The sequence below is a fragment of the Eutrigla gurnardus genome (genome assembly GCF_963514095.1).
Source record: "Eutrigla gurnardus genome assembly, chromosome: 2".
Taxonomy (NCBI): Eukaryota; Metazoa; Chordata; class Actinopteri; order Perciformes; family Triglidae; genus Eutrigla; species Eutrigla gurnardus.
The window spans coordinates 8,238,303-8,265,766 of NC_139916.1; the positions used below are offsets into that span (position 1 = coordinate 8,238,303).

Consider the following 27,464-nt stretch of genomic DNA (forward strand, 5'->3'; position numbering starts at 1 on the left):
AATAAAAAATAGAAGTGTAGGGATTTTCATTGGGGATTACTATTCATAAAAATCTGACTTATGATGCAAAGGTGTACCCTTAGATACTTACCCAAATTAGGTCCAAACCAGATTTCAAGACTTTAGACCAATCAGGATAAATGTTGTGGCATTATATTCCTTAAGATACTAATTATAGTCTTTGGGCACAAACGGACAACCTATATGATGTAAGAATGATACACGAAAGTGTCTGTAATCAATATATTTATTGTATTAAGAGTGTATATATATATATATATATATATATATATATATATATATATATATATATATATATATATACACGCACACACATATTCCTGAACTATTCTTTTCCATTTGTTGCCTATTCTATTACTTGTTCTTCAGATATCTGGTTTTGACTGATAGGTTTTCAGAACTTATAAACATCTTGACATCGTATCATTTGAGCACATATGGGTGGTTTTTAATGTGCCTTATAGGTTCTACTGACTCCTATTTACAGCTTCACCCTTATAGTGGATTTTATTGACATTGCTCCTACGAAGGCAAGCGTTAAATGTAAGTTTGCGTGCTATAAGATTGTTAATTTGGCAAAAAGCCCAGATGAAAGCTCGGCTGTGTGTCAATGAACCTGTGGAGGTGTGTGTGTGTTGAGGTGACCTCGTGTCTCAGCGCGCTACGCTGTGATGTCCTGAGTTTGACTCTGACCTCGTTGTTGCTTGCTTTCCTCCTCTCTCTATCCCATTTCTTCTCAGGTCTCGTGTCCAAAAAACATTAAACTCTTGAAAAATAAAACCACCTCCCCGTTTGCTGATCAAATATGTATCCAGACTTTGGTTTTCTGGCACAGTTCAGCGGAGTTCAGATGTTGCAATCGTTTCAACAGGGTGTGAGTGTGTGTTTGGTAAGAGACACTGAGGACAGCTGATGTAATGACTGCAGAACAGATTTCCAGAGTCTGTGAGGGAGGAATGCGTTGAGGAAAGACGTTCTTAGAAAAACGCTTTCAAGTTGATGTCAAGCAAGAGACAGATTTCAAATAAAAAGTTAGAAAATATTTTATTTACAACAACCCCCGAATACTATTAACCCAACACTGTTACCTGTAGACCCCCCCTCCCCCCCAATACAGCTGATTGATCAGACATAGTAGACTGCATTGCCAAAAAATAATTTCATAGTAAAAATTGGGACTTTAAGAAATTCAAATAAAACAAGCCTGAAAAGCGGGTTTGACAAGACACTTTCATCCATACAAATATAATACATTTGGATATATATTATACATTATACATGTTTAATATATCTTTTTTAGATGGCATTCATTCCATAAAAAAAACAAATAGCAAATCTTAAAAGGCACAATATGGCGTATACAGTTTCATTGTCATGCTACTGTATCTTTTGTTGGCTTCACTCGTTCTCACAGTTTCTGCGGGTGGTTGAGACTAAAATATGCCATCGGCCATAATCTGATTTCTGTCTTTTGGATGAAGCTGATTAAAAAGAGATAGCAACTTCACCCCGATACCGACACAGAACATGGCCGTGCATTGTTTTGTGCTTTACGTGTGAGCAGTCATGCGCTTTGTCTGCGTTTATAGGAGGTATTGAAGCGAGCACCGACGACGGCTATCAAGCTGCACGTGAACAATACGCTGCCGTGTGACACTGACGGAAAATATTCACAGTGATTTCTCCTGAAAGGCACTCGAAGCAGGCTGCGTTGAGAACTCAACATTTCAAGCTTCAGCTCGCCAATAAGAAAGTCCCGACTCTTTGAGTTAGTCACAGGTGCTGGTCTAGATAAGTGACCAGATGACTGTGTGCCGCTACTTTCTCGCATGCTGCCGTCTAGACACGATCACTCAGATTCTCTCTTTCTTTCCTTGATTTTCTCTCTTCCTGTTCTTCCTCTTCCTCTCTTTCTCAATTTCAGTCAGCCTGTCTGGCCACCTCCCTTTATTTCAACACACCAGCAGCACAAAAGTGCTTCATAGTTCTAATTTCCCCAAGTCATGATTTTAAAAATAAAATCTCTTTTATTTCCCCTCCTCTACTCGTCCTAATACAAGTCCTTCATGATCTCCTGCAGCAGGGGGTGTAAGCACATGTCCACCTCCGTCTTCTTCAGCAGCTGGATGAAGTGGACGTGGTCTGTGACGATCTGACGCAGGTCGGTCATTTTCTGGAGCAGCTTGGCAAACAGCTGCAGAGAGTCTGGGTGGTTGAGCTTCAGCTGCAGCTCCAGCGAATGGAGCACCGTCTCCTGGAGCTGCTCGATGGGCTTCACGTTCAGCAGGCCTGGGCGGTCTGCACGGGTCACAGAGACATTATGCATCTATTAGGTCAACACCTCTGTTGGCTGACAAGCATTTAATTAGGCGACCCTTTTATCCACCCGATCTGTATTATTGCTATTTACAAAAGCCCTCTTATCTTTATTCCAGGCTACAATCGTAGTCATTTACGTTAATAATTGACTCAAATGTCAGATTTTTCATCCCCATCAGGTTCAAGGACAGACTTTATCAAGTGGTCACACGCTAACCAGCAATATTAGACCTTTATGGCTCATTCTCCAGCACTCTGATAGTAGAAACAAGCAATGTTGAATGAGTCTCTGTGAACGTTTACCTACTTTTTTTGTTCTGACAAAATGTGTTTTTAAATCTGAAGATGATGTAGTTGCTGATTCTTGTTCCCACGTGTAAGCTCCCAGCAAATGGGTAAAGGCTGGCCATGATAGTGTGTATAATGCAGTGGCTTCCAGTCACGTATTAAATCTATTATACGTAGACCAATCTGCAATATAAGGCTGAGTGTGAGCGTTTTTAACTGGCAGGGTGATGGGAAGCCCTTCTTCCACAGTGAACACACACGCTGTGAAAAGCTTAAGCTTAAAGACTCTAACTGTCTCCTTGCTGCAGCTTCAGACACACAAGTGGAACTAAATGATTCCTTGAAGACCACTAAGGCCAGGCCGCTACGATCACTCACCCCCACTGAGGATGATGACGGCCAGAAACAGCGCCATGTCGCTGTCGTCCAGCTCCAGCGTGTTGAATTTGACTGAGAACTCAAACTTTGGTTCCATCATTTGACAGAAAGGTTTCCTGAGACTTTTGAGGAATTCCCGCGTCATGAATATCTGTCCGTAGGAGATCAGGGTCCCGTCTTTGTTCATCAGGGGCGCCATCATGATGATTAAGACCTCGATCACACCGTACTTCAACAAAGTCACCTGAGGAAAAGGGTTTAAGAGTTGAGATGAAGAGCGGATGCTGATGATGAATGACGGCTAATGAGTAATGTGTACAGAAAGTAGAAATTTTGAGCATATTCTAGTCCTGCTCAATGTGTTAAGTGTCCTGAGATGACTTCTGTTGTGATTTGACACTATAAATAAAATTGAATTGAATTGAATTGAATAGTGGTAATCCTGCCTCTCACCTGATCGTTGAGATCCAGATCGATAAATCCTGGAATACTCTTTGCGAACTCTGTCACTTCTCTCACTGCTTCGGCAGAACGTGACTGACAGCTGTGGAAGAAACGCAGCTCCAAAGCGTCTGATGGCGCCTCTCCGCTGTTGCTCATTCCCAAAAAGCCATACTCTGACCCCGGGTGAGCTCCCATGATACCTGGAATTGGATGAGATGTGCATAGAAAAAACAGATTTTTATCGTTTTTAAATGATAGCAAAGAAAATAATACAAAAACAGAGCGAGAACATCTCCACGTCATGGCAGCGTATTTTGTATCTCTAACCTCCATGTCCAGCTGTGAGGGCGGATGTCTGCTGCTCCTGGATGGGCATCTGCCTACAATTAATAAACTGCTCTCCTTCCATTAGAGACTTCATGTCATGGATGACGAAAGGCTGCAGGTGGAGAAGAAAGACGATCATCATCATGTGGGAAGAAGAAAAGGAAGCAAGAAAGGAAAACACGGGTCTTCTGAGGACACGTGAGATCCAGATAAACAAATATACTCTGGATGCACTTTGGTCACGGCTCTTTCTTAAGGCCTGCGAAAGCAAACACCGCACGTCTCACATGTCTGATGGACAAAGTAAATCAATCTTGGCTGCAGGCGGAGGCAGACAAAAATATCATTAAGAGGTCAATAAAGCATAACTAAAAGTGAAGTTGCTGTTTGGTAAAACACCGGCAGAGACATGCACCGACCCGAATGATGAATAGTATCATTCAGACACTTAAATGACCTTTTCATGGTGGTGAAATGATGACATCCCACGGGGAGAAACAACCAACAACATGAACAAAAATGCAAAAATAATGTCTTATGTGAGTGAATTAAATAGATATATATATGTGCTGCAGTATTCACTGTATGTACAGTGTGTGTAGAAATTCAATTAGGTAATTTATAGCACAACTACATCACTTTTGAAACAAATATTTGCATATTCATCCTTTTAAAAATGAAAAGTTGAATTCATAAGGATTAAAATGCCCCATTCAGTACACTCAGGGGTTTTTGGCGCTACAGACTTATTTAGTGAACAGACTTCTAAGTTGGCTAATGTTAGCTAACTTTACCAAAGTACAAAGTGTTCTGTCAAACTAAAACATCTTTGTTTTCTTCCTTCACCTCTGACGGTGCCTCTGGAGTGCTGCTGGAGTTAAACGTCGATTACATCAACGCATATCAAGGCCGTATGTGTTAAAAGAATGTAAATATTCTACAAAAGTAAGAATAATTCACTCCCAATTTGTATCAGGAGGTTCACTGTGGTTTAGTAAATAAGCGAGACTTCCTCAGACCAGCAGATAATGCAGAGCCATTTGGCTGCTACCGCCGTGATGAACAGTCATAACAACCAGAAGAAAGAGAGGCCAGGCGGCCTTGAACTCATCTGACCTTCCAGAGGGCAACAGCAGTAAAGGAAAAGACTCGGATGCTGCTTGAACAGCAACAACAACAACCACAGTAATCATTACCATTACTACTAGAGCTGTAGTTATTTTCATTACTCACTGCACACTATTCACATCAGAACTACAATTTAATTAAATGGAAATATCTTTGTAAGTTTTTGGTCCATTTGGTTGGTTGTAACCAATCAAAATCTATCAAAAGCTACGGATCATTTACAGGAAGGTAGGAAGCATATAAAGGGATCTATCAGCAGAAATATAAGCAATAAAGTAGTAATAAGTATAGATAGATAGATACATTTATTAGTCCTTACAGAAATTCATCATACCGACAATGAAAAATACGCTGCCATTGGTTAAAATAGTCTACTAATAAGTTTTCTTTAGTGTCCAAAAGCCTGGAAATAAGAATGAGTGAGACGTTTATTTCTACATATCTTCCCTGAGGACGCCATGTTTATGCTATGTGCTGTTCACGCTTCGGTGCTGCCAATGGAATAGATGTCACAAAATCCCACACACTGCACCTTTAATTCACTGCTCCTACTAAAGTTACTCAATCGGTTCAGTCAGACAGATTAGGTTATTTTCCAACATTATCACAGACAGGTTTAACTCATAAAGATTACCTTATCACAGTTACTAGTTATGTGTAAACATATTGAACATATTTGCAAAGGAAGATTACACTTTTTTTTTTTTTTGGTTTATCTTATTTTAACCATTGAGCTTTAATAACTATTTCAGTCACTGAGTTCAGTCACAAGACTGAAGTCATCACCGCAAACGCCGTCGATCATCATCAACTATTCACCACAGGCTCCTTTTGTCTGCCACTGGTAATTAAGTTGACGTGTGTTACATGATTAGGTCTCTTTTGAAAACTGAAATCAATATCTCAAAACCTCAAAAACACAGAAGTAGATGATATCTCACATTTTCACGTTTCGTGGCCAACACATTTTCCTACTGTCCACTTGTATAAATCACCGACTGTCTTGATCAATTAGTTTGACTTGTTGAGAAGGAATGTTGAAGCCTTTACTGTATATATCCTGTTGCACAACTTGACCACTGAAATCTGAGGTGTTTTCTAACAGCCAAGACACGGAGAAACCAGAAAATCCACTTTTCCTGTTGAAACAATCGCCTGAAAAGACCTCATATGAACTAAACTGAGTGTGGCAAAAATGTTAGGACATGCACTGGGTTCAAGGGATTTAACTACTTTAAGTTTAAAGCTTTAAACTCTTATTGTTAACCATTATATTTCCCTGAGAAACGGCTTGTTTCATTTAAAGCTTAAGGCTGCACATCAGAGAATATTGTGTTAAATCTGTGATATCATGCATGTGTAAGTGAAGAGACACTTTTCATGTCCTGTATTTGATTTTTCAAAGAATATGAGATTGCGTCTGCTTTTGATCATGACGATTGCTTATGTTTAAGTATAAATGTACAATATGTGCTCTTTGGTCGGTATTTGGTGGTTGGCTTGCTTCATTGGATTGGCTGAAAACACCATTTACTGTTCTGTGATATCCCCCCCACTGTTTTATATATAAATAAATAGAGGCAGAGTAGAACGGAGGCAGTGCTGCTTACCACGTTGTCTCCAGTCTTCCCAGAGAGGATGGCCCTGGCCTTGACCTTGGTGAGGGGGAAGTATTTCAGATAGGCCTCGTACAGATGCCGGGCCAGAGCCCTCAGATCCGCTGCCTCCGGGTGCATCTGCACCACGTCGGATGAAAACTCAGCCAGCAGCTTCTCCTTCTCTGCCTGGGGCATTCGGCCAAAGCGAATGGCTGCGAAAGGAAAAAGACAGACAGAAAAACACTTTAGTGCACAAATGGACACACAAAGACGCAGGTTGCCACACAGGCAGATATAAAGAGCACACGCAGAAACACTGTAAACCACAATCATCATACAGACAAACACACATTTGTCCTGATGTTACGCCAAAAACTCCAAAACAACTCATGTCCGTTAAGCTTGTTTTTGCTAATATGTTGTAATGAATGCATGATTTTTTTACAATAATAAATAAAACATCTAATCTTGTGTTTGTCTACCTCTGACTGCCAAAAGATCACTAAAGTATTGACTTTACTTCGACTACAAACAAGCACCCCATTACTAAATACAGGAGAATAAATAATGAAGAATAAAGACTGAAGAAGATTTCTGGGAATCACTAAATAATTCAAAGAGAAGCAAAGCACGACTCAAGTGAGTCGCAGCTCGTGCCGTCCCTCAGTGAAAGGGAATCTGGCAACAACACACAACAAATGTTCCTCCTGTGAGTTTATAAGGCGTGTCTCATGAAGCATTACAAAATGTAGTTCTCTTTAATAATACAGTTGTGCATTTTTATGTTTCCACAGCTCATTGCAAAACCTGAAAAACTGTCTCATAGATTTACACAATCTCTTGTATCCTCCCTTCTCCACCTGTCGCTGCAGGTCATAGAACACTGGTATTTACATACACCAGACAAAGAAGCCACATTCCCACTTATAAGAGGATGGGTTGTTTTTTGTGTAAGAATTTCCAAATATTTACTGATAACCCATGTCCTCAATTACTATATATTAAGTTACAATACACTTCACAAAGACCAACCTGTAATATAGATTTTATGGTGAATGTTATTTGTTATCTAACTGAAATTTGATGCTCAATTGTGAAACGGTTAAACCCTCTTCTTTTCTGTCAGTGGAAGTCATTAATTATCCTCCATTCAAGCCTAGTGTTCAGCGTTTACCGAGCATTGCACGGTGAGTGTTCAGCAGCGTATGTGATTGTGTAATGCCGAGTGTGGCATGAATGCACACCTTAAGCAAATGAATACAGGCTGAAGTCGCCCTACCACCAGCTGGCAACGAGCCTGCAGCAGTGACACAGCAGACTGGAGAATCAGTTGTGGTTTATGTACCCTGAGATGTTAATCATTGATAAATTAGAAAGCCACACAGCGCAAACTTTCAAAGAACCGGCTTTACCTCATGAAATAACAGTAGCGTTATATCAGGATAGATACTAGTATAACACTGTAGATATAAAGCAGTTTTGCAGTTGAGTATCAAATCATTAGCACTGTGATTCCAGTTCAACTCTTCCATGGTGGACTAGAAAATGCAACATCTTTTCTAGCTCACTGAAAAACTTCAGAGCTATATTTCATATAGTGCAGATGGAGAATGTACATTCATTTACAGACACGCAGTCCAAACAGATGTGGGTATAAAAGGTGTTATTCTTCTTAAGCTGCAGTCATTCTGGGGTTTTGCAGTGCAGACTGGGAAGCCAAGTCGTGTGAAACTATACTGACAATCGTCATGGCTCACTAAAGGTTTTATGTCAAAAGAATGATGGCTGTAAGTTGTCCCACCCTAACAGGTGCAACAAAACGAACAGGAGAGTCAGGGAGATGTCAATAAAGCACAACCTGTGCTCGCCCACGCAGTCATCAGGTCCAGGCTGAAACTCCACCGGGGAGGCGGAGTCAACACTCCATATAAAAAATGGACTACAGCTGTGACAGATGATGCGCTCCGGTGGCCAACAAAGGCTAACAAAAACAGGCCATTCTAGAGCTGAATGATCGCAGGTGAGGCCAAAGAACAAATTGATTTGTTCAGGACACGATTGTCTCCGAGGAAATCTGGAGGTCAACGTTCAAATGAGTTCAAATGAACAAACTATGATACCAAAACATATAGTCAAACAAAAACCTTTTATAAGACCTAGCTTGTGAATCTAAACAGCAGAAACAGCAGCAATAAAGTGAATCTGCATTGACGGCCTACAGGCAGCTGAGCGTTGGAGTATTTAAGTTACTTTTAATCTTCATGTATTTTAAAAGTGACTATGAAATATTTGTTGTGGGACCACAGATGAAGCGGCCTTTTCACGAACCCTGACGCACTTTACAACAATGATTTCACAATGAAAAGATGAAACAAACTGCAAATAAAGTGGTTAAAGTCAGCATCATGGGCGTTGGGTGGCAGGTACATTTCATGAGCGATGGAAGCCGACACGTATACGACACAGGTGGAAGACCACAAAGGAAGCAGCTGGCAACAAATAAGGCAGTGGTTTACACGGCTGCATATTTTACCAGCAAAACTCAAGAGACCAAACTGACAGCTGTGTGGTGAAGATGCATCTGCTGTTACAGGCAGCAGATTTGTCTGTAGGCTTCCTGGTCCACAATTTCAAAGAAGAATCGGCCCTTTTAACCAACCTCTGTTTATTTACAGTGAAAGTAATCGGATGATTCATTCATTTCTGAAGGCAAGAAAACGAAAATCCCTGAACGTACAGAAGCTTTGACGTCTACTAGCGTCATGAGTACACAAACAACACACACGCTGATCGTTCTAGAAAAGGGCACCATCTTACCGTTGTGCGACATGCCAACATTGAGGCACTTCTGGAAGCGACAGTATTGGCATTTGTTGCGGGACTTCTTGTGAATGCGACAGTGAAGATCACAGTGATCGTACACCAGCTTTAATCTGATTGTGCGTCTGAAGAAACCCTACGAGAAAGAGAGAGACAGTAACATCAGACATCGGTGCTTAAACATCCCCCCCTTTTAACATTTGCTCTCTAGATTTTTTTGAGAAAATGGAGATTTGTATAAGTACATATTGTACCTGTCTTATAAATATAAATATATCTTTATTACAGTCAACACATGACAGGAGAAGGTGGACCAGAAAATAGCAGCGAAGAGAGTTTTCGTTTTTACATTTTTATTTGATTAAAGTGTTTTATTGGTGGAGTAGCGCCACGGAGCATCTGTTGCCTGAAAGGTCCAGATTAGATACCTGGCTCTTTCTAATCAGAGGAAGGAAATAATACAGCCCACGAGCATGTTTAGAAGCAGATTGCATTTCAGGGTGGATTCATGCTTTGATGTTTTCAACCTTAGGACCAAAGGAGTCACAATACTTGTGCTTATCTCAGCTAATAACTATGCAGCCGTGGTCAAACTGCCAACACACTCTACTACACGCAATCACAGGACTGTCGATGACTGGTGGTGTTTGTCAACGCTGACTAAGAAAGTAAATGGAAAGATGAATTGACAGAAAAAGAAAAAACCTGAAGGAAATACCTCTTAAGAGGAGAATTGCATTTGAGGGTTTTTTTTTTTTTAAGCAAACAAATCCTCATCTGGATTTGTGCAACTTGAAGGCTATTTGTGTTTGGCATCTGCATTCCTGTGATCCACAGATGTTCCTTTTTTAATCGTAGGATATTTAAAGAAGGAGGAAGTTAAAGGGGGTCAAGGCTCCACCTCAATAAAGAATGTTTTCTGTTTTGAAACAATTAAGTGTTGGCCTGCTTGGCTGACCCCCCTCTTCTGGTGCGTCTCCCCTGAGACCTGAGCAGAACAATGACTACTGTACCTTACCTTCATTCAGCCTCCGAAGTGTGGATTTACTACAAGTGTCCTTGTAGTAAATCCAACACAACGGTCCTGACGGTGTCAGAGAGGTGCTGATTCAACCCAACGGTCATGGTCAAGGCTGTAGTGAGTGGTTGTGTTGTGGTGTAAAAAGGGATAAGGCTTGTGATATTCTGTGATTTACTTATTGTTAACAAAACAAAAGAAAAAAACAACAACAAACTACTCATTACGCATGTACATACACGTACATTTACTACATTCCTGTTTATATTACAGTTATCTGTCTGTAAATGATTTTAGATTTTAACTTCCGCAACATTTTCATGTTTTACTCTTGAGATCTAAGATTTCCATAACCAACGACTCTCTGTAATTGTTGTGTATATACAGTAAACAATACAAAGCTTGAACCTTGAGGTTTGGTTTGTTGGCAAGTGAGATCGAGTTCAAGTAAACCACAGTACCCACATTCATGGTAATAAAGAAACATGTCACCCAGTTTAAGTGTGGCTCACCGATGTCTTGTTAATTGTTTTTGGGAGGAATACGATGTATCGATCTTTGGCTACAAATGCAGTACTTTTTATGTAATATGTACTATGTAGTATAATAAATACATTGTTGCTTTTTGACCGGTCATGGGATTTGTTGACAAAGGGAATAACACTTTAAGTAATGTTCTCTATGCTATCAATGTAAATAAATGATGTGCTACATTGAGAATATAAGACTGTTGTATGTGTGTTTAAAAAAAAAAAAAAATCACATTCTATTAAAAGTATTTGTGTTATTGTGAGCTTTTCTTACACTGCAGGAACTTTTTGAAGGTGATTCAAACACAGTGCATGTTTAGTAACTTTTAGACCAATTTAGTTGGTATATAAATATTCTTGGAACCAAACTGAAACAAAGTCATGTAATACTGCTGCTGTTATTGAAAATCCATCTCGCAACAATTTAAAGTTCCTCTTCTCATAATGTCTCGGTGTTTCAAAGAAAATGGAAATATGTGTGAAACTTCCCCCACACTCTATTAGTTATTTATACTACCGACAGACCAACTGACAGAGAGTTTTAGGGGCTGGGTGTGCGCTCAGCCCTTGCAAAGTGGAAAATGCATGGGACTTGTGGTTAGGGTGACAGACATGAAAAGGATGAAAAAATGCATTTCAGAGTAATTGAAGACAGTGAAACAAAACTCAACGATTTGAAGAAGTGGCAGAAGAAGCATTACCAACTTCTGACATGACTGTCAATTTTCTTTTCTTGACTTTTTGAGGGCAGCGATCATTTCAGAAAAATCATTCAGAAATCAGGATTTCTAGAATTTTCTTGAACACCGGACAACAATATGACAGCAGAGCTCTGCTGGTTATAATGTGTGAATGACAGAGTTATATCAATATAAGCAAAACCTAATAAACTTTCACGTTTGAGATGTCCCCTCCACATCATGAAACACATTGTATGTATGTATGAAATCATACATACATACAAACATAAGAATTTCCAGCCTCATAATTGTGATGATTTTCTGCTGTTTTCTGTGACAGTAAATGACACATCTTTAGGTTTTGAACTGACTCATCCAGTGATTTAAAACACTGGTTAAACTCGTACTTTTTCCATCTCCACCAAAGATAAACGTTCAGTCCTACCTTACAGCCCTCACAGGCATGGACGCCATAATGAAACCCTGAAGCTTTGTCTCCACACACTCGACACTCGATGTTTAGAGCTGCCGGCGATGCATCGTCCTGAAGCTTGGAGAACACGGGGCCTTCAGAGTGCTGTGGAGGTGACTCTGGCTCCAGTTTGATCAAATCTGAGGGCAGAAACATCATCAGGCAGGTACTGTAGGACAAGTAGGCACACAGATAGAAAGCCAAAACATTCTTCCCCTCTTGTATCCAGTTTTAAGTACCGTCCAAATGAATATGTGGTACCTGTGATGTACATTGCATGTTTCTTCCTCCTGTAATGGAGTTTTGCTGCTAAGCTTTTGCAATCCATTAAACAGACTGGACTTACTGTGCGTGTGTGGCTCCATTATGTAGCTGTGCATGTTTGTGTAGTCCATGTTGGTCAGTTGTTCTTCGTTCTGCAACGGACTGGGTTCATAGGCCACGCCGGCAGAGGAGATGGAGGACACAAGCGGGGGAGACAGGGAGGATGTGATGGGAGACAGGGAGGATGTGATGGAGGAGGAGGTGATGGAAGAGGAGGAGGAGATGGAGGCGTAGTCCAACGTGGACAAATGCTTCATGTCGAGGGAGTGGGAGCTGTCGTCCAGCTCTGGCAGGTCCACGGCGCTGAGACTGAAACCGATGGGCCAGGCCAGGAGCTGCTGTGTGTCCACCATGTCTACTGTGAAGAGAGAGAGATGAAGCAGTGACGCAACAGCTGATGCAATATCCTTTGTTGACTGTATGTGTCCTTGTTAAAGGAAAACAACACTGGGAGAACTGAAAAGAGGAGGGGAGGAAGAGGAAAAGTTAGAGAGAGGATGAGATAAAAAAAAAAATGAGTAGAGAAACAGAGGGAGAAAGAAAGATGACAAATACGTCCGTTCAGAAAATCCCCCACCAAAATAACACACACACACACACACACACACACACACACACACACACACACACACACACACACACACACACACACACACACACACACACACTCCAGCCGGCCCTCCAGTTCGTTCCTGCAGTCTGTGTGTTATCTGGTAAACAGGGAGGCAGATTGTGTCACAGCGGGTACAAGACGAACTCTGGGACTGAGGAACGTCGCTTCTGCTCAAAACACTGTCTTCCTCTGTTGCTGTTTGGGTGGCTTACTGTGTGATTGCCCAGCCAAAGGACACAGAGAGCAGGACTGTTTGAGCCTCAGTCTGTCTCGGGCCAAGGATGTACCACAAACTGCCCCTTGAGTGTTCAAATGTGTTACTGATTGTTAATTTTATGAACTGCGCTGGTGAGGACAACAGCTCTAACACTGGAGCCCTTTTGCACTTCTAGGGCTTCTTCTTCTTAGTTCAGTACAGAGGTCACAAAAAGCAAAAAATAAATTAAAATAAAACATTGGGAACTATTTTTAGCTGTGGATTTGGTGAAGTATTTACAGCAGCAGGACAGTGTATTTGTAGCTGACTCAAAATAAATTACAGGGCCTGATGTTTATCAGAATCTGATCCTAACGATGTAACATGTCAGCCAGCACAGTTGTGTGTTTTTAATAGTCTTTGAGCAACAAACGGTACTTGTCAGTAGGATCAATCATTGTTGGTGTTGGTCTGATCTTGGGATTTCCTCACAATAAGAAGAATACTATATCACAAGCATGTTCCTTTAATAAACTCTGCTACAGAAAGAAAAATAAATACATTTACCAGAATAATATATGAAGAGTTAACTTATCATTTAGAAAGTCTTGGAAACAGATTTCTACCACACAGCTACCTCTACATTTTCAGATATTTGTTGAATGAATGAAGGACTTTTAGTCATTCTAATACAGTATCTAACTCAGATGGTCCGCCATCGCTGAAAAAGTGTGCCGAGGTCGACAAAGTCCAGTCATCAGAGGTTACTATAGTCTATACCAAAGCAAACCACACACACGGCTATATAATCAGGGGGAAGTTTGTACAGGGTTGTTTGGTGATGCATAAAGTTGAATAATAACCTGTATACGTGATGCGTTTAATTGCTAATTGGTATTTTCGATACTTTAAACTATTGGACCAACAGCTAGGGCTCTAAATAGTTTGATTAGTTTAAATCTTATATGTGATGGGATGGGATGCAAAAGGGTTAAAAGGGCATTTTTAATTTAAAATAATATATCACCAGACTTATACTTGAAGATATGATGATTATTGTTCTTTTCATATCAAATTTGAAGACAGTTATTTTTCGAAGAAGGATGGCGTTTTTCCGAAAATCAATACTGGAAACTATTTCGTTTTCCCACGCCTTTTTCATTTTTTTTTTTTAAGAAGGAGGAAGCCAAGCTTGAATCCTGACCTTGATTCGAACTAAAGAAACTCTGAAAAGGAAAAGACAAACTAGGAACAGTTTATAAATAATCAATAGAGTAAAAGTTCTGTGCATGAACCACCTGGCCTGCCAAACAACCTTTTGTGACCAACATGAGTTTTAAAAATACACCTCCTGTAATCAACCCTCGAGTGCCTGATTTGGAAAAAATGTAACAAAGAATACGATAAATTATGCAACAGTGCAAAACTAAAATAGCAATTCTCGGATGGCACAGCAGCACATGGTATGATAATGGCTTGAAATGGCTCCAAATTACTTGGCAAAACATCCCGCATGCAGCAAACATCCTCTTCTCCCAACTGCTTATTGTTTCCTTTTTTACTTGTTTGGACCGTGGCGATGAAAATCAGCGGGTGATCCACTTAAAATTCACATTTACTGTGACATTGTTTCAGAACAAGAGAGAGAAAGTGTGTGTGTGCGCACGTGCGTGCGTGTGTGTCCGCAGGCTGCAACTTCCACTGTGTTGGAAGCTGCTGCGGGGGAAAATGCTGACTATTAATAACCAAAGAAACCTGGTTATTTTTCCATTTGTTGGCCAGTTGCCAGCCGATCCCAGCCTAAAATAGATGGGAGCTATGGAGCAACTTGTGTCCTGGTTGGCATCACATTATCATATGGTTACAGGAATAGTAGGAGAAAGAGCTCTAGAAATGAAGAGTGAGAGAGAGAGATGAATGGGGTGACAGAGCGCCAGTCCCCAGACCACTTCAAGTAATGAAACTGCGCCCCAGAGGCTTCAAGACAAACCCTTTATGTTAGGAAATTATGCTCTGTACTTAGCAGGCTATTGAACACAATTTAGAAAGTAAAAAAGGGAGGCGTCTGCAGCCTGGCAGTTAAACGAAGGTGCCTAGATTATGTCGTTATTGAAGGTGAAAACAAGTTTGTACTATGACTTCTTTTTCAAAGAAACACTGTACTAGAAAACCCACTGATTTCAACGTGTTTGTATCTGTGAGGGCAAACAATCTGTCAGATGTAATAAAGGGTGACAGATGATTTGTAAGGTTTATGCGGTGTGAATTGTGTTTGCAATGGTGTGTGTGTGTGTGTGTGTGTGTGTGTGAGCACGTGCGTGACATGTATGCCGGTGTCTCCGGCCTGTACTCAGATTTCCACATGTTGGAACCCGTTTTCCAGGTAAGAGTAGAGCGTGTAGGAGGACTTTCTAGCACCTATTACCACAGACATGACATAATAACAAAAGGCCAACGACAAACTGGCAGGCAAGTCTGGCAAGCTACTGTACTGACGAGGCGGGCTGGCGCTGTTTGTGTGAGTGAGCATTCAATATCAATCTTTGAATGGACAAAGACATCAATTGAGGCAGGAGTTAAATGTAAAATAGTATAGACTGACCTGGATCATTAAACAAAATTATAATAATGAAATGTTAACTTCAGGAGATGGAGCGATGTAGTTCTCCCAGTCTGAAAGCAGGGGGGGGGGGGGGTGAAACCAAGAGGTCAAACAGAAAGATGTGAAATCTTTCCTTCGGGGACAAAATTGCCAAACAAATGAAATGTTTTTTTAACTTTCATATTTCCTCACAAGAGTAATGATTCAGTCCAAAATAGACTGAAACAAGGGCTGGGCATCACATTACTGCAAACTCCTTATTTGACCATTTATTTGGGTTTTTATTGAATTGGCTTAAATAACTTTTTATCAGAATGCACATACACAAACTCAACAAAAAAAAAAGCGCAAGAAAATGCAAAAAAGCTTACAATAAATAGTCCCCGCAGACAGAAAAAACATCCAGCCTCATCATAATTTCTACCAAGAGTGTAGAAGCCTTAAACACTCCTACACAATAAGTCATTCGAGAGTCAAGCTGAGAAAATGTACAAGGTGAGGAGTTTAGGACACAAGAGAAGCCAACACAGTAGTCGCCTGGTATATTTAGTAAAGTGGGAGACAAAAGGCAAAACCTGCCCTGCTGCATTCAGAGGCTTTACCACTCTTATCTCCTCTGTTTGAATAAAAGCTACGCTCCCTCTCTGAGGGTGAGAACTACGCTAACTCACTCCATCAGAACCACTGGAAACATTTCAAATTTGGATATTTGAACGTATTTTCCTGGAAGTTAACTTAAATTAAAACATATTTATGTTTTTCCTACGTCGTAAAGTAAATAAGGTGAATACGTGCCCCCTCGTTGAGCTAGATGTAATTAATTTAGTTCAGCACGTTTTCTTGCTGTCGCCTTTATAACATCCTGATAACAAAATGACATGTCATGAGTATTTCCCCTGAAGAGGACGGTGTGTTTTTTTCTGCACTGTATTTGTGTCAGCACAGTTTTTCTGCATATATGAATGTCTACACAGAGACAGAGAAGAGTAAGTGCACACAGCTCCATGACTTCCTGACCTCTTCGTGTAAAACAACATGTGGTTTAGACTGAAACTGTTCAAAAATGATGTATGCCCGCCTGCACGTCTGCCTCACAGTTTCTTTGAAAGGATTAAGCGTGCTTGATTTCTGCCTGGTTTGTACTGCATGAGGGGGCACAGTGGAAACATCATGTGTTGTGATCATGCTGCGCTTTATTTGTAACTGGCTGATTTGACCAGATTCAGCAGACACTCGGCGCGGTATAAAAAGCTACCTGCCCCACTCTTCAGGAAACTGACGATTGAATTCTTCTTCTCTGGTGATGGGAAGTCACTATGGGTAGAATTACCTGAGAGGGCATTCCCCTTTCTACACCTAAATGATCAAACAGAAGAGCGACGGAAAACAAATTGCGTACAAAGTGACAGCCAGAGGTCTAGACTGCCCTCCCGACTGAAACGAGAGTCTGAAATATAAGTCTGAAAACCCACTCGAGCTGTTGGTAGTGAATTTACTCATGACACTTCAAAGCACAGTGGGAGGTTAAAAGCTCTGAGTAAAATAGCACCCACTCATACACACATTTTTGTGTTTCAACTTCCAAAGCTGGGAAAGTCAAGCACTGAAAGTCAGGTCAGCCTATGAGGTCAGATTGAGGGGGAGGCAACACTTCTTACAAACGTGCGCAAATTGAAGGAAATGCTTCTATGTATTTTAAAAGCGTTGCCATATACATACGTCACAATCATGCATGCACAGGTTTTAATTATTATACAGCTGAGGGGATTCTTTAACCCTAAAATATCCCAACTGCTCCGTGTCTAATTCTTACCTAAACCTCTTTATTTTAAGTGTATTTTAATCACACTTGCTTTGGGCATTTACAAAAAACGCACACACAAGAACACAAAGTAGAAGACAGAAGACTGTCTTTTACTAACCTAACTATAAATATTTACTCATATTCCCCTTAAAAGGTGAAAATCGTCGATGAAAATGCCATTGGCGCTACCAAATAATAGAAATCTTGCACACAAACCCAAACAAGCTCACGAGGTGAGAGAGAAAGCATCCTCCATATCAAACAAACATGGTTGACCAGCAGTATGTCAGGGTAACCACTGATGACTAAAAGTGGAAATCCACTCACCACACAATGTATTCATCGCAGCAATCTGACAATAAAGCCTTCATCAGATGAAGACGGTGACACACACACGCACACACACACACACACACACACACACAACACACAGTACAGGATAGTCCACTCACCCTGTTTGAGTTCAGAGAGTGTTCATAAGCAGCTCAATGACCAGCGACCAAGTGATAGTGACAGGAGAAGAAACTGGTGTGTGTGTGTGTGTGTCTGTGTGGTCATGCTTTTCCTCAGGAAGTGATGACCAGTAGAAAGGGAACTACACACACACATTTCTCTCTCTGACAGAGTCTGGGCTCAGCAGAAGTTCAGACAGCTAACTATCATGTGGTCTCTCTCTGTGTGTGTGTGTGTGTGTGTGTGTGTGTGTGTGTTTCATTCCTTATTTTTATTTTATGGCTGCATGTCTCAGCATAATCATACCGAATATACTAGTGTTGTGAGCCCATGTAGGTATGTTCTTGTATGTGTGTGCTCTTCTGTGTATGTGCTTGAGAGTGTGTGTGTGCGTGTGTGTGTGTGTGTGTGTGTGTGTGCGTGTGTACACTGGTAGACATCAGATGCAGATGATTTCCTGTTGCTTCAGTCTGACAGGCGACCTCATCATGCCTCTCTGGTTGCACTTCTCTCCCTCTGCTCAGTCACTCTGTCGGTGTGACAGCGGTGACGCACTCACTTCTGCCACCTCATGCAATGCCAACACAACACAAGCCAGCAAGGTCTCTGATTTAATATAAAAAAAAGACTGATGGACGGAATGGTTAAGCATAGATATTAGTTTCTAATGTCATGTGATGTACGTCATTCTTCTATGACGGGCAGTATAAAAAAACATCCTGAAATTGCCTGATTTACCTGCTTTTATTTCTTGTTTTATTGTTTGTTCGAGAGCTGAACATCTGGCTTGGGGACAACAAAAGTGATGTTGTTGAATGTTCATTCACTGCCCTTACAATAAATAAATACATAAAAGACTACAACAACAAAAAAATGCATTAATGCCTGTTACCAGAACAAACAATTGGTTGTGACTAGACATGGGACGGTATGCAAATGTCTTATCCTGGCCAAAAATAATTGTGATTCAAGACATTATCCCAATTATGAGCAAAATGTGCCTTTTAACTCTTAAAATAACACTTAAACATACTTGTATCAGTTTACACTTCACACTGTTAAGAAACAAATATTATATTCTGTCACAGATAAGACATCTTTTTTTAAGTTAAATAATCAAAGATGATCATAAATCATAAGGTCTCCCTGCATCAATAAAGAATAAATAAATACATTTTTCAAAATGTAATGTACATTTTTGTATCCTGTGTTTTTAAAATCAGAGACTATTTTTCACTTCTCGACCAATATAGTGAAAAGATGACTTTTTAAAGCCACCCGTGACGATATTCATGATTATCCCGACTAACCAGATTGTGAGTGTTTTTATAATCCCAATTTATAAAATCTAGTCATGTGACAATGGGATATTTCTGCCTTTATTCCCATTTGTAAATAAGTTACGTGACTACACTGGGATGCACAGAAAATGACAGAGCAAAAGGAAACAAGACAGAAGGGAAAGACTAACCGAACAAGACTAACATCAGCTCAATCATTCACTCATGTCTGTGTTATTTCACCCAAAAGGGTCAAGGTTGGACAGGTAGGGCCGAGTGGTCTCACATTAGCTCTCACCACTCTCAAATGTCAACGGGGACGGTTATCCTTCCAGGAATGCAGAGACAATTAGAAGGAATGTTGAACTGCATGTTGTCAAAGATGGTGCATCATCAGTTCTGCGAAAGATTAGGATGCAAAAAAGTTTTGATGATGTTTAGATGAGGCGACTGGTTGGACGAGGTGACTGCTAGGTATCTGATAGGTTATCCTTAGGTTTATGAATCTGAATTTGTTAACCACTGTACAGATTTAGGAGTAGCAGTTGCATCCGTAGACGCCGTCCCAAAACAACTCCTTGCTATGGGGCCATTTCGAGGCCATGCAAACGTTAACCTAAGGGCCCACACAAAGTGGCTGCTCACACCACGACAGATCAACCTCCATGTTTTACAGTAGCAGAGGCAGTACTGTAGGCCGGAACATAAACCTCAGTTTAAAGGTGCATCTTAAAAAACCCAGGTGTGAGGACAAACTGTGAAAAATACACGTTTATGTGCATTCTTCTCCGTTTTTGGTGTATTTTTGTAGCAGAGACAGCACCACATATAAGCCTGGAATATGTACTACAGCGTGCCGAGTTGTTTACAGTGGATTCGCTTGGACACAGATTTTCTTGAAACGACGCCAAGGAAAAAAAGAGATTTGTGTGGACGTGTGTGGACGAGGCCTAAGATATCCCCTCTGATGAGCTTCAGCAACTGAGCTTATCAGTTTTTTCTGTGTTCACACTAAAAGATTCATAAGTGGGAGCAGGTGCTGTGATTGTTGGCTGCTTGCCGCATCGAGCCGTTGTCCTCAAAGGGCTGCGTCATGCTTGTTGGGGAGCTAGTGGGAAAGTGAATGTAAAGTACTTTGTAAGGCTGGGGGACAAAGAGTCTATGCAGAAGGAAACACATACTTCTGAACGAGTAAATACAGAGATACAACTTTGGATAAACAGGAAGGCTACAATGTGTGATGGAACTTTTTGTCCAAAGTTTAATATGAAATACACATCTAAAGCTTACCAGTGAACACCAGTGTATTGTACTTAATTATTTAAAATCAGCACGGTTGCCGTAGTTTGTACTGTGAGCCACCAGCTCAAGGCATCTCCATGTTGAGAGCCTTAGAGAGGAAACCAAAATGCTCTCGATCTCAATCTCGTATTTGGCACCTTTAAACACCACGCACAGTTTGATTTTATCTTCCAACTGACCAAGATTTGAACAGACTTGGTTGGACTTGATCTGCTTAGTCATCATGCCAAACTCATGGTTATAATCAGCTCAACAATCGTAACACATGTCCCTGCCCTAAAAGAATGTTTTTTGCTAAATCACACTCACACATCTACAGCAGTTTTTTAAAACAAAAAGGGGCTTAAATCTGTCAACCCAGCTTTTGATCATTGTCACATTATTTTTTTCTTAACTGATGGTATTTGTGGTGACTAATTGTTTATCTTATGTTACTTTATATTGTACTCACTTTATAACTTTTTTTTAAATGTGCTATGGAAATAATATTGTTATCTAGGCCTTTCCATTGTGATGGGAATGTTGGGCTTGCCAGATTTACACACAAGCGCACGCACACACACACACACACACACACACACACACACACACACACACACACACACACACACACACACACACACACACACAGAATGATGTTCAGGATATGTTCAGCATTGCTATCAGAATCATAATGTGAGAGGAACATGAGGTGGGCCTTGTGAACTCCAATGAACAGCCCTCTGGGGGATTGTAAAGAAACATTTAAGGATATTGCTTGTGATGCATATATTTGCACACAACGGCATGTGAGTGCACCAGAATTAAAATAAAGGTTTATTATTCAAACTCGGATATGTGCGACACACATGAGCAAGTACATGCATGGAAAGAGAGAGAGAGAGTGGGAGAGTGAGCACCCACTGTGTTAGTATATATCTATGTGTGTGTATCTGTTCCATATGTTGCTCTCTGGGAATCTACAGTTTTAACAATAATCTGAGGACACAAACTTTCCCCCAATTCCTTTAAATAGTTATGAGTTAATGGTTGATGAGTCTCTTGAGCCTCAAGAGCTTCCTCGGTGGATAAGGGGAAGGAGTGGTGCATGCCGTCAAGGTCTCACACACACATACATGCATGCACACAACACACAGATACATGTATGTGCCATGCTGAAAGAAAAATGTGTAGTGTGAGGACGCACGTGCACAGCATAAACAAAGCGTAGTTTGCTACACTCTTTCCTTTTATGACGAGAACAAAGTCAAAATCTATCGGTCTCGTACACTACATGCACACATACACACACACACACACAAAAAGAGGATGACAGACATGGGAGATAAACAACTGATTCATTCTATGAAATTGTAATTTGTGATGATGCCACGTAGGTTAATGATCACTTCATGTCGATCTCAGCTGTGGGAGTCGCGTGAGAAATCGCAGCGGTGAGGATTTACGGCTAAACTTGTGTTCTGACGGCGGCGGGGAGTGAGAGGAGGGCAACGCGGTAGGAAGAGGGAGAGGTGCAATGTGGGATGGGTCATACCCTTTTCCTCGAAGCGGAGAGGAAAAGACGGGAGTGTTGGCAGCTGCTGTTTAGCTGGACAATAACAAAACAGCCCGTGACGTGACTCGTAATCACAGAACGTACTGTAAATAAGCGCACACAAAAGAAACTGATTTAGAATTGTCTGTGCAAAAGGAAGGTCCAATCAAGGTTTGATATAAGCAAAGCAAGTGTAAGAGTTGGCTCAACAACCGTTTAATGCGTAACCCCTTCCCCGCCATTGTCCACTCAACAGTAACCAGGTAGAGCAGACAGGTTTTGCCTTGGCCACATCTTGGTTTACTGGGGCTGTAGGGATACTCTGCATTTAAAGAGTCATTATTAGCTATTTCAAAAGGTAATTCACATGAACAAAAGAGTCGTCAATGTCCTCTGTAACTAAAATTGCTCAATTTATCAAAAAATATAAATAAAAATATCGCAAAATGACAATGAAATAAATGACAAGCACAACGGAAAGAGGGAATGCTATTTCAGTCTCTGTTCCTGTTTCATTTCCACAAACGTTTGGAATTTTAACATTATCAGACCATTTTAAATTAAGGGGGCGGATTACATGCAACATACATCATCCCCAGCGAAAGCTGAATTTGTGATGTCTCAAGCAGTGCCACATCCAGCGTACCCACGTAGGACCTTTTGCACAGTCTGAATCAGTCCCACGAGAGACAGAGATCGTGAACAGTCGCTGTTTGCTCCCACATCTTTCCTAAAGGGAAATTAGGGCAAAGGTTTCTAGATATCCCTACTGTCTGTTGACTAATATCTATGTTAAAGTTTATTGGCAAGGAAAACTCTTCTTATTAAAGGCATAGTCATTTGGAAAAAACGCAGAATTTGAACGCATCACTGAACTGAAAAAGTCCCGCCCCCTTCGTTCAAACCTCTGTTCAAAGCCGCTCCCTAGGACGTCAAACGAGTTTGAGTATCGGCAGAGTTAGCATTGACAGACAGGCAGGCCGGCCGGACTATTTTGATTGGACAGGGTTTAACCATCCTGCCACGGCCACAGATTACATTTATAATTATTTTTTCATGTCAGACCATTTCATTCATTCATAGCTATTGGTATGGTACGAGGATTTCAAGTTATATAACAGAAAGTATTTCTGAATAGAATCACCTACTCAACCTTTAAGGTACGAGTGTATATTTGTATGTTGACATGCAACGTGTTTGCATGCGGTTGGATTACCGAACTGCCTCAAAAGCTCCTGCTTCATTTTATGGCAATTCAATTAACAGAGTTTATTTGAGAGGATGCAACGCTAAAGTAGCTGAACTGATCTTTAGATTGGTCCTAACATCATCATAAGATACCTAATGCTATTTAAGCAAGTTTGGCCATTTTGTTATAATGTGCTGCTAGTTGCTAAGATCTGAAAACAGGGTGACATTGTTACAACAAAGTCTGACAGAACTAAAAACAACCTCACAAGTTGTAAAAAAAAAGGCAGATTATCTAAACCACTTTATTTCAAGGTAAAAACAAGGGGGTGGTGGTTAGTCACACACCACATGGGTGCAAATGCAGCGATTCCCTTCCCACACATTTCCTGTCTCTCTCCGCTATCACCATCAAATAAAGGCATAACATGCCCAAAGAATAAAAATAAATAATAACAATAAAAAAAAAAGTAGTTGTACCCAAAATTACAATTACTGCACAGGATAGTGGTTTGCATGCACAGCTACAGTAAGTACAGTAGTTCATAATCGGACCAGAAAGTTGGTCTATATACTGTGATGTTTACTATGGACAGTTGAACACCTGATGATTGTCTGATTGCTAGCGTTTCTTATCTCAACTGAATTATTATAAGTGATGTTTCCAGATCACAGGAGTGATGTGATCTTCGTGAGTAAAATATAACAATATGATTGCCAAAACAATTATTATATCTCTATTGTAATACACCAGAAATATCTTTCTGCTTTTTTTAACATCAATATACCTCTACTGTCTTGTTTAATCAGGTCCTCATCTCTTTTTTTTCTTAATTATTTCGCACTCTAACTTGCATTCTCTAACCATGATGCAGTAGTTTTACACATGTACGGCTTATTTCTGAGTCAATAATGAAAATTACTGTTAGTTCTGGCCTAAGATCACACCATTTCAAATGTCCACAATCCGAAACAAGCTACTCGTAGGGGAGGAGTTGGGGTATTACTAAACACCCTAGAAGGGCCAACGGAACAGAAACAATCTTAATTTGTTGCTACACTAATAAAGGGGTCAATATAAGGGGCGACTCCATCTCCATCTCCTGTTTGTAGACTTTTCAACTATACGGTAGCTGGATGTGAGATCTAACTCAATACTGCAACAAATGATTTCACTGAAAATATCCTGCTAAAATAAACTGTTAATATGAATCCTGATCCCCATGAATTTCAATAAAATAAGAAGTCAGATCCAGAAAGACTCTTAATAAGATTGTACTGTTAATAAGAGAGGACTTTGTTGTTTGCCAGAGTACGATGGAGAGACGTCAAAGATTTACTAACGGAGCTGAATGTTTTTGTGTGCATTTGTTTGATGTCAAAAGAAATTCAATTCTGCATCGAAAATGCTGCCAAACACCCAGTAAATATAAGTAGACAGTAAATGGTGAAATTATTGGGATTTGAAGATAATAATTACACCTTATTTAAAAAAAAAATGAATGGATGACCTTCAGGCTTAACTACGTCAGCATGGTCTCAATGTCACCTGATAAAATTGAAACAGGAGGTGTGCATTTTCACAATAACAATAATAAAAAGGTAAAATTAAAGTAAACATACCAGGATGTCAGCGGTGCAAAGTGGTTAACTCTCTGTGGGCTGAACCGTAGCACGTTACTCTCTTGTTATACAGACAAAAACGCGCAGTTCAACATTTTCCTACCTTTGATGCGGTGATTATGTGCAGCTCTCAAAGTGGTCATACCCATGAGTTTTAAAAGCCACTGCAAAAACCCGCTAAGAAGATTGAAAACGGTTGCTTCCTGTATTATAAATTAACACCGATTTTCAAAAACCAAGATGAATCTCAGAGTGTAGGTGTCTTTAAAACCCAGAGTTTTGTCGACTCACACAAAGATTTGGGTGGAAGTATATTGTCTGCGAGTTAAACACGACTTTCATGCCGTGTGAGGGACAACATAAACATAGCAAGGTATCTCGAGACACTCCTTTCATTTACGACAACAGAGCAAAGTCCATATCTGTCTCATTCATTAACACACACACACCTCTCTTTAGGAATTACAACTTGATAAGAAATAATTTTCCTGACTGGTGCTTTAACAACAAACTGAGTCAGGCTTTAAGATATTAAGGAGACAAATAAAACTTGACAAAGAGCTGTAACACTGCTTGTGCTAAAAAGTAAAACCACGGACTTTGCTTCCGTAACACTAAACAATTCACGCACAAAGACTTCCTACATTTGGTACATAAAAGGATCCAAAACTCGTATTTTTTGTTCTTATTAAGATGAAAGTTACGCAAATGACTGCATTAAATTGTGAAAGGTACATTATGACATGAATCCGGTTTGAGCATTGTTAATCAGAGAGAAATGACCTTTTATAACTTCTCCAAAGTAGAGGTTATTTCTCAACCACAGATTCATCATATGCTCTCCTACTTTAAAATAGCCAAATTACATCAGTGGGGACATTTTAACCTTTAATAAACTTAAAAACCATCATTCACAGGCACGCCTGAAAGGTTATAGCATCAGTTTGATGGGTAATGTCCCTGTTACTAGTTCATTATGGGGAAATTGGTAAAACCTTAAAGTACGACGTTCTTTTTTTTCTGTTATTTTTTTTTCAACAATCTGGGGGGCTTTTAAGGAAAAAGAGTTTGTTATTTCTGGACAACTACTTGGTAATTGTCTGACATTTTGTCAATGTTTTAATATTTCCTATATTTTTACAGAGCTGTTCATTTCTGTTAAATTTATTATCATTCTGTATTTGGGTAGGCAGCTATTTTCCAAAGCGGAGACTTTAAACTTACTCACCAGATAATAAATAAAAGCAGACGTAATAGAGATATATATTTCAAACACATTTATGTAACATAAGTGGAGCAAAAAAAAAACTATGATGAAAGGAACATAATCTTGCTTAAATTGAATAGCTAAAATAATTATCATAAAAAATGTCCCTGCTCACTGTGTGTGATTATTGACATTAAGATCACACAAAGTGATGAAGAAAGACTTGAACAACTATACTCACTGTTGGCACTCACATGTCTACACACTGATAAGCTCGCTTTCCAAGTGCCATTAAGGTATCATAATAAAACCACGTCAGGGCCAGTTCACATCAGCCACCAACGGATGCACGCAGCAAAACCTCAGACAGAAAATCAGTGTTGGTTCCCTGAGCTTGTGTGCAGATTATTGCTGAGTCATGACCAAGGTTTTTTTTCCAGTCACTTCAAAAACACAGAACTGCCGGAGCGTTGTGAAATATCTACAAATCCCCTCACATGACACGCAGAAAAATAAAGCACGAGTGGAAGAAAGAGGAGGAATAATGTGAGTGTGAGCCCGCAGACATTTGTCAGCATTGTGGGCTGTGAGAGATTTTTTTACTCACCTGAGAAGTTGTGACCACTTAGATGGTTAAACTCTCCGCCTGGTGTTTGCATGTCAAACTCACATTCACTGTGGGCGCAGACACAGTGTGGACCAACACCTGACTGTGTGCCAGTTGTCAGTCCTGTGACCGCCCCGCCCCCCCAAACACCACCACCACCACCACCACCACCACCACCCATCTATATGCCCCTGGTAGTGTCACACAGTCAGAAAGGGTCCACCATAACAACATAGACCACAACAGAGGAAGTGCACCTTTAAACAAGAGGCACACCGGGATGGCTAACTCAAGAGGTTTTTCCTGTTTGAATGTCACTATTTCAAGTTCACATGCCTGTTTGTTTCTTCCACAGAAGGAGCAGAATGATTTCATATCACTGTCAGATTGTGTTATATTCATTTTAAAGCAGACTCATTGTTACAGCCGCAACAAATCAACCGGCGGAGCAAACGGTGAAGCGAGCGGAAGGTGACTGACCTGATCGTTGTTTTGTGCAGCGCAGCGCGGAGAGCCACTTGCTGTTTCTTCTGGGTAGTTTAAAAGTTGTATCGTCTCCTTCGGTTGCGTGAATGTGCGTGTCAGCCTCGGACACCTCGTCTCGTCGCTTCCACGGCAGCGCGGTGTCAAAGTGTCCCGGTCTGTTTGTTCGCCGTGGAGGTTTCTGGTCATGCTGCTGCGGTCGCTGCGGTCGCTGTCTGCCCGCCT

General features: G+C 40.5%; 1 protein-coding gene across 4 annotated transcripts; it reads right to left on the minus strand.

Annotated features, from left to right (window-relative positions):
• Positions 1-1,108: 1,108 nt before the first annotated feature.
• pparg (peroxisome proliferator-activated receptor gamma) lies at positions 1,109-27,464 on the minus strand. 4 transcript variants are annotated; one of them, XM_084036923.1, is made up of 9 exons: positions 27,237-27,464; positions 12,370-12,705; positions 11,997-12,163; positions 9,321-9,459; positions 6,516-6,715; positions 3,778-3,889; positions 3,460-3,650; positions 3,007-3,250; positions 1,109-2,319 (listed from the first exon to the last, which is right to left on the minus strand). In XM_084036923.1, exons 2-9 carry the CDS (start codon positions 12,698-12,700, stop codon positions 2,072-2,074), a joined length of 1,632 nt encoding a protein of 543 aa, XP_083893049.1. In that variant the 5' UTR covers positions 12,701-12,705; positions 27,237-27,464; the 3' UTR covers positions 1,109-2,071. The 4 variants fall into 4 exon arrangements, with proteins under 4 accessions (XP_083893049.1, XP_083893048.1, XP_083893046.1 ...); XM_084036922.1 differs by having other exon boundaries at positions 12,370-12,702; positions 27,237-27,261; XM_084036920.1 differs by lacking the exon at positions 27,237-27,464 and adding an exon at positions 26,757-26,842.